The sequence below is a fragment of the Siniperca chuatsi genome, linkage group LG1 (genome assembly GCF_020085105.1).
Source record: "Siniperca chuatsi isolate FFG_IHB_CAS linkage group LG1, ASM2008510v1, whole genome shotgun sequence".
Classification (NCBI taxonomy): Eukaryota; Metazoa; Chordata; class Actinopteri; order Centrarchiformes; family Sinipercidae; genus Siniperca; species Siniperca chuatsi.
In genome coordinates this window covers 12,961,373-12,973,550 of record NC_058042.1, presented here as the reverse complement: position 1 = coordinate 12,973,550, position 12,178 = coordinate 12,961,373, and the positions used below count along the sequence as shown (strand labels likewise).

Here is a 12,178-nt window from a genome sequence, read left to right as displayed (position 1 = left end):
AGAGGAATGAAGCTTAGCTGCAGTAAGACAGAATACATGTGTGTCAATGAGAGGGACCCAGGTGGAAAGGTGAGGTTACAGGGAGCAGAGGTGAAGAAGGTGCAGGACTTTAAGTACTCAGGGTCAACGATTCAGAGCAATGGAGACTGTGGAAAAGAGGCGAAGAGGCGAGTGCAAGCAGGTTGGAACGGGTGGAGAAAAGTGTCAGGTCAGGTGTGTTGTGTGATAAGAGTATCAGCAAGAATGAAAGGAAAGGTGTTCAAGACGGTGGTGAGACCAGCGATGTTGTACAGCTTAGAGACAGTGGCACTGAAGAAAAGACAAGAGGCAGAGCTGGAGGTAGCAGAGCTTAAGATGGTGAGGTTCTCTTTGGGAGTGACGAGGATGGACAGGATCAGGAATGAGTACATCAGAGGGACAGCTCGTGTTAGATGTTTCGGAGAAAGTCAGAGAGGCCAGATTGAGGTGGTTTGGACATGTTCAGAGGAGAGACTGTGAATATATTGGTAAAAGTATGCTGAGGTTGGAGCTGCCAGGCAGGAGGTCTAGAGGAAGACCAAAGAGGAGATTTATGGATGTAGTGAGAGAGGACATGAAGTTAATTGGTGTGAGTGAAGAGGATGCAGAGGACAGAGTTAGATGGAGGCACATGATTTGCTGTGGTGACCCCTGAAAGGGAACAACCGAAAGGAAAAGAAGAAAAAAAAAATATATATATATTACTTTATATACTGTTGGGTAGCTTGTGAATCCCCCCCTCGGGATCAATGAAGTCTTAATAATATGATATCATAATTTATTTGTTGATCATATTTTGTATTCTTAATCTGAATCTGAAAAGCAACTACTAATTGAAGATTATCAAATAAATGCACACAAAACAATTTACAAGTATTGTTACATTTGACAAGAGAACAAGAAACTTTGTCAGTCGCCTAGCAACGGTACATTCTCCTCACGTTTGAACGTCACTTGAACGTTGAAAATCTGACAGTTGGCTACATGTCCGGCCTGTGTGTCTGTAGTTTGTCTTGTATTGGTACTTGTATTGTACTACTCTTGTGAATTAAGGGACGTTCCTACATACCTTATAGACTGAGTCGTCAGTCTATTAAGATGTGTAGGAACGTCCCTAGACTGAGTACAAAGTGCTCAAGACAGAGTCCTCGTTTAAGTTTTGTAAACCTATTTGCTGCCAGTTCAACCGACCAGCAGTCGCTCAGAGCACCAGCACCATCCATGCGTGTAGCTAAGTAAACAATGGCAGTGCGCGCGAGTGCGTTAGCAGTGCTCCCTTCCTGCCCTCCCCTAACCCCTCTGTATCTGCTCGCCTGGCGGCCCCCGCCACTCCCCTGTCCCTACGAAAACACTTTCGGGAAGAATAAAGTTTTTTTCCCCCCTCACACGGACCTGCGCTTAGCCAGTCCTTACTGAGAGCCAAACCGTGGCCTAGCAGGAAGAACGGCTCGACTATGTGGAGAAAGAAACGGGCACTTGGTGAATCCTTGGCTTGTCTCGTATTTCTTGTGACGCTCGTCGATGCTTATCGATGTAAGTATGTACGTGTTTGGTTTTTGCGGTTAACATTTTGAACTCAACGTAATACACGGAATAGCCTGTTCCAGTCTATTTAGTCTCAGTGCCTCAGATTGAAAGCAGCCTTTCAGCCTGGATGTGAGCACTTGGGAACGGCTTCAGGACTTTTTATTTTTTTTAAATAACTTTTAACGTGAAAGCAGCAAACAGAACAGAGTGAGGGGTCATGGCTCCTTTCTACACCGTGAAACAATGCTTGGTCAACATGAGCTGGTTTTTACAACAACTAAGGGTGATTTCTGGGAAATAACGGTTTCGCAATTACCTTTTTTTTCCAGGCCAATTCAAAGAAGAGTAATTAGGTTGTCCACTTTGTCCATGCAGGCACCAGCCACATCAGCCTTCTGTCATGAGGACATAAATTCCTGCTGGGATCAGGCATGTGTTATTGTAATGTAGCTGCATGTGCCTGGTTGTATTAATCACACATGTGAGAGTAGCTATTACTCCATGGTAATGGAGTGGCTTGTTACAATAAGATAGGCTTGTTCACTTCTGATTGTTGTAATAGCAAACACCAACACTGACAATGGAAAGATGTCTTTACACAATATATTTGAATGAGTGCGTGTTTATGTGTCTATGTCTCTCCTAGTCCTGAGCCCGAACACGGCCTCCCAGTTCCTGAGCAGGCACAGGAGAGCCAACTCTATGTTTGAGGAGAGCAAGAAGGGCAACCTGGAGAGGGAGTGCATCGAGGAGTTGTGCAACAAGGAGGAGGCCAGGGAGATCTTTGAGAACCATCCAGAGACGGTAAGAAGAGCAGCGGCCCCCTGATCTTACTGATTAGCAAGGCAGCCTGGTTCCAGACCTCTGAATCGCTTAACCACATCTCTGATTTTAACAGCAATTCAAATGGTGAATGAAGTGAAACGCAACAGCAATTCTAATTATCAGGCCAAGGGGACAAAGAAGAAGAAGAAGTGAAAATTCGTACATGAATTAAGCAGTGAAAGGGAAAGAAAATGCAAGCGATAGATCAGACTATGTCTGCAACTAATGATTTTTTTCATTATAGATGAATGTGCAGATTATTTTCTTGACTAATCGATTTGTCTTATCTATAAAATGTGAGAAAATAGCGAAAAGTGCCCCTTGGGCTCAAGTTGACATCTTCAAATGTCTTATTTTGTCCCACCAACAGTCCAAAATCCAAATATATTCCAATTACTATCACAGAGGACTAAGAAAAACAGCAAACATTCACTTTTGCTAAAAGTTAATGATTTATATCACTATTGACTTATTTTCTTTCGATTGACTAGTAGATTTATTGACTAAACATCTCAGATATAGATCAGACGCTGTATCTTTGAAACATTTAATTTCCTTCCAGTGTAATTTAGAAAAATTAAACATGCAAAGTGGATTTATCCAGATGTTATACTGAAGTTTCTGTTTCAAACAGACCCATTTTTATTCAAAGCACAGCTGGCTGTAATCTCACTTGCTGCACACTCTCTCCTTTCTTTGTCTTCTTTTCCTTATTGTCAAATGTGACTTTGTTTTTAAAAAAAAAAACTTGGTAAATTTCTTGCCTGTTTTATTTTTTTTTCAGGAATATTTCTACCCCAAATATGTTGGTAAGTTTGCAGAATTGATTTAAAAAAAAAAAAAAAAAAAAAAATATATATATATATATATATATATATATATATATATATATATATATATATATATATATATAGTGACATCAGTTTTGTTTTGCATTTACTAGCCTATTTTGATAAAGAACACTCTTTGTTGCAGCATGTCTGGGTTCACACCGTGTCGGCATCAACAACCAGAACTCGGATTCTGGCATCCCATCGGACCTTCGCAACTGCGTGAAGGGTGAGGGGCTTTTTAGTAGAAAACGTTTGCATTTTTATGTCAGGTAGTCTGTAAGGCTAAGAAAGGTTAGCCTCACCTGTAAATGCTTTTTTTAAGGCTTTCATCAACAACCTGTGTGTATGTGTGTGTGTCCAACCTGTTTGTTGCATGGCAGAGATCAGTAACCAGTGCACGCCGCCTCCATGCTACAAGGAGGGGACAGAGCGCTGTGTGGACGGCCAGGCCTCCTTCACATGTGTGTGTAAACCCGGCTGGAAGGGGTCGCGCTGTGAGGACGGTGAGTTCTGAAACATCATTTGGGATTTTAAATGTCTTAGTTCAGCTTTTAAATAGGTACACATGTACACTCTGTGCCTTAAGTCTAACATGCATAGACTTAATTCAACTTAAAACTGATAAATTTTACCTTTTGAAATGATTGAACTGGCTGCTGACAGATGTTGTTATGTGTATGTCGTCTGGGCAGACATCGATGAGTGTTCAGATCCTGAATATCCAGCGGGATGTAACCAAAAATGTCACAACTTTCCCGGCAGTTTCCACTGCATGTGTGAAGATGGCTACGTCATCAATGACAAAATCAACTGCATGGGTAAGACTTCATTCATTTCATTTGCAATTTGTGCTGCTAAACTGCAATAATGCTATGAATCATTTAAAGTTGAATTCATTTCAATTACACCAAAGGACAGAAAGGTACAGTTTGTACTTTCTTGTGTGTGAGTGTGTGTTTGTGTGTGTATATGTGTATCAATGGCTTAAGTCCCCTATATCAAGAAATCCAGCTGTTTTACTGTCCCTATGGAAGAGGAACATATAGTGCTACTAAGCTGAGCAAAGGCACATGTTTCTACATGGTGTATTATTCTTTTTGATAACTTCCTTTTTATTTATTCTTATGGACAGTGGAACCCTACGCACTTCATAACAAAAACTCAGCTGGACCCGAACCGTTTGTTATTTCTAAAGCTGACCTGAGGTGACTCTTATGTAACAGAATGTGAAAAGCTTTTAACATCTGAAAAGATAGTCCATCCTTTTTGCTGTAAACAGACCACCAGTTTCATATCGTTGAGCTGTTAGAACCTGCTTATAGTTCGTAGATGCTTGTTGTCTCATTTCTGCTTATTTCTATCTGACCTATTTTATGTGGGCAGTTTGTGTTTATCTTTGAGTGTGTTGAATGCTTGTTGAGTACAAAGTCTTCACAAACATGGGCTGAGTCAGTTTGGTAAATTTGCTTTGTCCTTTTTTTTTGATGGGCTGTGAAGATTTAGAAGACCATACAGATGGTTTTGGGCACAGCCCTTCAATACATATCCCAAACTATACATTAATGTTGAGTGACATTTTCCAAAGCAAACACTGTCGTAACAGTGGAGCTGCAATTAATAATTATTTTCAATTCATCTGTCAAATATTTTTCAATGAAACCATTCATTTCTTAGTCCATAAAATGTCAGAAAATATTGAAAAATTACCATCACATTTTCCCCAAGCACAGAGTGATATCTTCAAATTGCTTATTTTGTTTCTGCACCACATTAAAGGAGACTGACATAAGATATCAAAGATTGCAGCTGAACGTCAACTGTATTCTTTTCACAACATCCAAGTTTGCTTATAGTTTGTCTCCTAGGTTTAATTTTAACATATCTCATGAAGGCAGTGATTTTCAGCAGCTGACTCCTTCCTTGAACCCACCACCAAGGAAGAGTTTTTAAAATGATCTCTGCTTGCATCTGCACTGCATTATAGCACAATAATAATGTAACTTTTACAAAAAAATAAAGGTGTCTAAAAGCTGCATGAAAGTAGACCATCCATATGAAAATCTATAGAATGAAATTATTTGAAAAATGGAAATATAAGAGACTGTAGTCATATTTATTCATTTCATTCATGTAACAAAATTACACTTGCAACCAACCCATTTTTAAAATCAGGACTCCTATTACAAATTCTCATAAGAATGTTTGCCCATTGTCATTGTTAATTCTCTGTTTTCCAGATATCAATGAATGCCTGATGTACCCCAGTATCTGTGAAGAACCAGCTAAATGTGTCAACACGCCGGGCATGTATGAGTGCCGGTGTCCCCTGGGTTTCAAATACAACTTCAATTCCAAGACCTGCAATGGTGAGACTTCAGTTTCTTGTTCCTGTCTTACCACCACGAGTCATATAGTCTGACAGGTGACGAAACTGAGTGCATTAAATTTTGTTTTGTTTGAATCCCACTCATGGAACACATATTATAATCACACAGCTTTCATTAAAAAGCCAAAGGCCACTGCCTGTACATTTTTCTTTTCCTGTTGTTGCAGATGTAGATGAGTGCGAGTTGAATGTGTGCGACGGGACTTGTATAAACACAGTTGGCAGCTATGCGTGCTACTGTGATGGTCGTCAGGGTTTTCGTTTGGCGGACAATAAGCGATACTGTAAAAGAATCCCTGTTTGTGTGGACCTGTATGACTACAAACACCCTGAGATGCTTTACCTGGGGGAGCAGTTTGCAGGCCTTCCTGTCATCTATCTGCTCTTCCGTCTGCCGGAGAACACAAAGTGAGGGTCTATCACAAACACACACAAACAAATGTAGTGTATTTTTAAAAAAAAACTTTAACTCAAAATCTTTCTAGCTTTTTCTGTAGCTTTCTAGATGGAGTAGATAAATATTAATCGTCTAAAAAAACATAAGATGTAGCTTAGAGCTCCATCTCAGTGAATGTCGAACAACATTGTAATTTTGTCAATAATAAATGTAGGCATGATTTTCCCTCCTACCTATCTAAATCAAGTTCCAGGCTTCTATAAATTGATTTTCATACCAAACTTACGGATTAAATCTGTCAGTGCCTGAAAATGCCCGGAAAAGCCCAACCACAAATCATTAAATTGTTAAATGGATGTTAATGAATGTTAATGGATGTGAAGTCTACATGATTTTTACTGATTGGGCTAAAACATTGGTATGGACAATGCAATTACATATGAATATAATTACATTTAGATTACTTTAAAAACTCACATTTCTGTCTTTCTGTTTCTGGCTGTTAGGTTTGCAGCAGAGTTTGACTTTCGTACATTCGACCCAGAGGGAGTTGTGCTGTACGCAGAGTCCTCCCAGGACTCATGGTTCATGTTGGGGCTAAGAGGTGGTCGCATTGAAGTCCAGTTCAAAAACCAGCACACATTCAAGGTCACCAGTGGAGGAAAAGCCATCAATGATGGACAGTGGCACGTGGTAAGAAAGAGCTGCAGTCCAGTAATTCCCTACACATACTCAACTTGTTCCCCTATGGCTAACATAGCGGTAGCTGAAGTGCTAATCAATAAACTGCACTGATGGAAAGTGGATTGTGTTGTGGTAACTGTGTGCTCTGGTGCTAAACTGCTTTGAGTTATAGTACAGTGAGAACAAGTTATGATGTTAATATATGTGTAACATGCAGATCTCTGTGGATGAACTGGAGAGCAGCATCAGTGTGAAGATCAGCAAGGAAGCTGTGATGAGCATCAACAGCCCAGATAGTCTCTTTACTTCAGTTAATGGCAAAATGGAGACCAAGGTCTACATCGCTGGTCTGCCCAACCGCACTGAAAACATCATCAAACCTGTAAGCAGCTCGTCTGAAAGCATGCACACATAATGAATCACCCAGCAAACATGTTTTGTTTTTTTTCCCCACGTCACCACATCTAATAACCTTCATAACATTGTGAAATAAATAGATAAGGATTTACATTGGACCAGCTCCAATCCAGTCTTGTATTCAGTGTGTGTATCCATCCATGCATTAGATCAACCCTCGACTTGACGGCTGTATCCGGGGCTGGAACTTGATGAACCAGGGGGCATCTGGTGTAAAGGAGGTCATCCAGGAGAAGAAGAGTAAACATTGCTTTGTGAATGTGGAACGAGGATCTTTCTTCACTGGGGCAGGACTGGCACGCTTCAACATTGACTACAGTGAGTAAGTTAAGTTATACTTTATTAATCCCTAAGGGGAAATTTGGTTCCATCCTAAATATTTAGGAGCACTGAGTAGTCACAGCACTGTGCCACAGAGTTGAGTAAACCTAGAACCATGGCATCCTTCAATTCAGGTAAAAACTTGGAAATGGCCAACAGTCCTAAATTTCCAACCTGACGAAAGAAATATATTTGTGTTTCCCTATGTATATGGGTGTGCGTAACTAGGTGATTCTGGGAGCTGGTATGTGGATATCAAGATGAATATACGTCCGTCCAGCAGCACAGGTGTCTTATTCGCTCTTGTCTACAACAACACAGTCCCCCTGTCGGTCGCTGTGGTAACACAGGGAGAAAATGATGCTGTGAGTTCATTCACACTTTTGCTGGAAATAAGCACATGTGTATCTCTGCATGTCTTCACACATATATAGAAACACAAACACACATGATTGAACTTTACGATGTTATTACCCTCCATGCTCCAGAATCTGCAAGTGTTCTTGCACGGCGTCTCCGTGGCGACGCTGGACTCACTCATGTTGTGTTACCCCGACCGGCTGACAGTGCAGCTGAATGTGACTCCTACAGAAATCCAGATCTCAGCCAACTCCTCCTTTATTACTTACATGAAGTCTGATGCCCTGCGGGAGGCATTGCAGCGCCTCAACACCACCATGCAGAACCCCATCAGTACATATATTGGTGGGATACCAGGTTAGTTAAAGTAGTAAGTAAAAGTACAAAAGTAACTCCTCTGAAGATAACTATGAGCATAATTTATTAGTTATACATGGTCATCATTAAAAGGCTAATGTGGCTTTCTAGCTATAATCATTTCAATAATAATACCAACCACTCCTTATCTATAAATAAGAAAGCATATTCAGAGATTTCCTTATGCCAGAAAAGCAAAGCAAACCTAAAGGGAATATCCTCTCTATACAGCATAACTGTAGGCTACTTTGAACTAAATGCTGATGTCATCATGCTGTCATACTCACAGTGACAATGGTAACATGCTGATGTTTTGCAGGTGTAATGTTTACCATTGTCACATCTTAGTTTAGTGAGTTAGCATATGCTAATACCACAAAACACAAAAGTACACCTCAGGATGAATATTGGACAATTTACATTTTTGACCAGATGGTGGCGCAAGATGAAAAGTTACGGGACTACCAAAGTGATTACAATTCATCCCGAGGGGGACATGAATGTCTGTACCAAGTTGCATGTCAATCCATCCAGTAGTTGTTGAGATATTTCACTATAAAACACAATGTCAACCTTCCGGTAGAGCTAGAAGAAAACGTCAGGGGATCGCCAAAGTCAGTAGAAGACATTTTCTGGGAACCATAAATGTCTGTACAAATAGTTTGTACAGACATTTATGTACAATGTCAGTCTGCACCAAAGGGGTGGACAGACCGACATTGCTATCCTGAGAAAATTTTTGCTCCCTCTGAACAAACAACACTGACAGATTTGTTGAATGAATTCAGTAAAGTCAGTCTCTCTTGGTGTAGGCTGGAATATTTGAGTGTACATTGTTAGATTGCTATATCGTTCTTAACTTCAGTCAAGAAGTTGTGACTTATCTCCATCCAGTCCAAAAAAAGTGATGCTCCATATTTTGACTAAAAATAAACTACATTAATGCAGTTCTCACCTCTCTTCGCCGGCTTCCAGTGAGCTTCAGGTAAAGCCCCTACATGTGTTTTTAGAATTGCTGTCCGCCTCTAACAGCTTGATATCTCTCAAAACATCTCATGAAAGGTTGCTGTCTGGGGACAAGATTAAATAATTGAACTCTACTTACATTTTTTTAAATTTTACTTGCTAATGTGTTTATGCTATTTTGTTGTTTTTTGTTATTATTTCAACTTTTTTAAATGCATAGCATGTTACAACATTGCTTTTAAAAAGGGCCATATTTACCACCATCGCTCATTGTCATTCTCACTAACTGTCCCACTCTCTATCTCTCTTTCAGACGAAGTCCCGTTACCTGCCTCCCCTGTGACAGCCTTTTACCATGGCTGCATGGACATCACTATCAACGGCCAGCAGCTGGACTTTGACGAGGCTCTCAGCAAACACAACAGCATTAAGTCCCATTCCTGTCCTCCTGTGTCTGCCCCTGAGAGTCACCCTGATGCACCGCACCTGCACAGAAAGTGACCTTAATTAACTGGATCACATTAAAAAGTCCTCACATTAGGCAGCATCCCACAGCGGCCATTTCTTGGGATATTTTGAAAGAGGAGAGGAGACGGGAGGGAGGGAGGGGATGAGAAAGAAGTGACAAGAAGAGGAGATAGAGGTAGATGGTCATAGTCATTTCTGTTGACTTTCTGGGTTTATTTTAAGCTTTGTCTTACGGTTTTCATCCAAAAAGTATTATTGTTCCTATCCCGGGAGCATTTTGTTTTTGGGGTTTTGTCAACGAAAGCTGGCTTGCCAGTGAGCTAGTCGGAAGCTGGATGTCTGTATGACGTAGTTGTAGCAGTTTGTTGCAATGAATTAAATGCTTTTCAAGAAACATTTGAAAAGAGCTGAGCTCTGTAGCACGCATACCATGTTTTGACCAAGATATGGTTATGTTTGTGTAGAAAAATAAACAAATGGTGTTGACCAGGCTTTGAGACCACCTGCATCTTTGTCCCTGTTGTTGAATCATGGTACTGTCTCTAAATTCTCTTCAGTTGTGGTCATTGTGGAGGCAGACGTCTGGAGACAACAAGTTGAAACTGCGGTTGTTGGTTGTGGTGGTGACAACCACAGAAGAAAAAGCCGAGCCTCCAGGCTTTCTATCAAATTCTGTTGCATTTTCTTGTTTAAATCACCATCCTTTATTGGAGCTTTGCCTTCCTGAGGTGTTGCATTGGTTTAGTAACATTTAGAAACATGGCACATCATTTTATTGTTCCCAGAACCCACCATGGTTGTCGCCAGATGTATGCACCTCTCATTATGGCTGGTCTTGCAAGGCTATCTACAACTTCTGTTCTTCTATTTCCTCATCTTCAGGGTATCTCCCGGTTGTCTTCTGATCAGAATTCACCTTGTATATAAAACAATCTTTAATATATAACTTAAATGTAGTTGTTCAGTGTTTGTTTTATGTTTGTTTTAATAAAATTGATCAGAGCAACCTTTGCATTTATTTGCAATCTTGCCATAGCCAGAGACAAGGCCACACAGTAAAGTTCTTCTTAGAGGTATCCAAAATTTGTTTCTGGAAGTTTCTGAATATTTTGGGAAATGATAACACTGCATATTCTAACATAGCACACCAAACAATATATGAGTCCACAAGGTTGTCATTCAGTGACCGTGTTGTAGCTGAAGGCAGTAGGTTAATCAGAATGACATGAGAATTAATTTAGCATCAGGTATATCTTCAACACAACAGTATCCAAAGCGCACTTCCTGATTCTTTTCTGTGGCCATCCTTCCAGCACTACTTGTGTCCTAAGCCTTTGGTGACACGACAAACTCGTAAAGCAGTTATTTACAAAACACTGTTTGACCCAGGTGTGTTTTCCTTTAACATCAAGTGATTTCTCCTTCATTTAGAGATTTCTGTAGGGCTGGATGGATGCATGGCGCTGCAGCATCAGGCTCCATTCTGCCACCATCAGTCCACTTTAAACTAGGTTGTCAAAATGAATATTTTCATTCACTTTTAGCATATCCTACTCATAATATATTGGTAAAACTCGTTATTGTGAGCATCATCACACCCGTGAATCTCAGCAATACTTTTATTCGTAATGCCCCTCAATTCTAGACTTCGGGTGCATTTTTAAAAAGACAACAGACATCAGTATAGCTTGCAAAACATTGTTTTTGTTATTTTTTGTAAAACTGTTTTTACTATTTAACATTTACAGTAACAATAAAACATTATTTAAAATAATTATTATACTGTGACCTTATATCAATGTCTCTAATTTAAGATTTCATCATGATTTTTCACTGTGTGATGAGGAGCACTTGACAAAACTATCAAATGCAATTTTATCATGACCCCGTGTATGATAAAATAGAATAGTTCAACACGTGACACACTGTGACCTAATGGCCTACATACAAAAATGGGAATGCAGAGGGAAAGTATGTCAAACAGAAAGAGCAAAGAAGACTGACGTGGGATGAACTGTCAAGAAATGAGATAATGAAAACAGGAACGGGCACTTAAAAGTGATTTTCGGTCACACAAGATTCAGGGGAAACGAAACAGAAAGAAAAAAACTACTTGGAAAAAGAAGGTGTGGGTCTAAAATAAACTGTCCTGAAAGTTTTTTTAAGCTGTAATGACTGCTCTGATTCCACCACTAAAGTGGAGGAAGAAGCTCTCAGATCCTTTACTTAAGTTAAAGTAGTAATAAAATACTCCATTACAAGTAACAGTCCTGCATTAAAAGAAACTTTTACTCAAGTAAAAGTATGTAAGTATTATTAGCATTATGTACTTTTAAGTATCAAAAGTAGAAATACACATTGTCCATTATTAGACGGTGTAGTCCCTCATTCGTCCAGGAGTGTTCTATCGTAGAAAAGGTTTCAGTCGTAGTCACCTGGACACTGTTTTCAGAATCAAGACGTTTCGGCTCCCATCCGGAAGTCAGATGGGAGCCGAAACGTCTTGATTCTGAAAACAGTGTCCAGATGACTACGACTGAAACCTTTTCTACCATTGTCCATTATGCAGAGATATGTAGAGAGATACTTGTATTTTACATGAGCCTTTCCAATTTCTGC

At 39.9% G+C, this 12,178-nt stretch overlaps 1 protein-coding gene across 2 annotated transcripts; it reads left to right on the top strand.

The window, feature by feature from the left end:
* The first annotated feature begins 1,343 nt into the window (after positions 1–1,343).
* On the top strand, positions 1,344–10,050 carry pros1 (protein S). Of its 2 annotated transcripts, XM_044200122.1 has the most exons (14): positions 1,355–1,551; positions 2,192–2,349; positions 3,155–3,179; positions 3,346–3,429; positions 3,584–3,706; positions 3,896–4,021; positions 5,441–5,569; positions 5,757–5,997; positions 6,493–6,679; positions 6,888–7,052; positions 7,237–7,405; positions 7,637–7,773; positions 7,897–8,125; positions 9,405–10,050. In XM_044200122.1, the coding sequence occupies exons 1-14, from the start codon at positions 1,473–1,475 to the stop codon at positions 9,590–9,592; spliced, it is 2,040 nt and encodes a 679-aa protein (XP_044056057.1). In that variant the 5' UTR covers positions 1,355–1,472; the 3' UTR covers positions 9,593–10,050. The 2 variants fall into 2 exon arrangements, with proteins under 2 accessions (XP_044056063.1, XP_044056057.1); XM_044200128.1 differs by lacking the exons at positions 7,637–7,773; positions 7,897–8,125 and having other exon boundaries at positions 1,344–1,551.
* The last annotated feature ends 2,128 nt before the right edge of the window (positions 10,051–12,178 follow it).

Bases quoted from the DNA above. Each gene is read 5' to 3' on its own strand.
- pros1 (XM_044200122.1), top strand. From the start codon at position 1,473: ATGTGGAGAAAGAAACGGGCACTTGGTGAATCCTTGGCTTGTCTCGTA. The intron at 3,430-3,583 runs GTGAGGGGCTTT...GTTGCATGGCAG, and splicing joins CCTTCGCAACTGCGTGAAGG to AGATCAGTAACCAGTGCACG. The intron at 7,053-7,236 runs GTAAGCAGCTCG...TCCATGCATTAG, and splicing joins CTGAAAACATCATCAAACCT to ATCAACCCTCGACTTGACGG.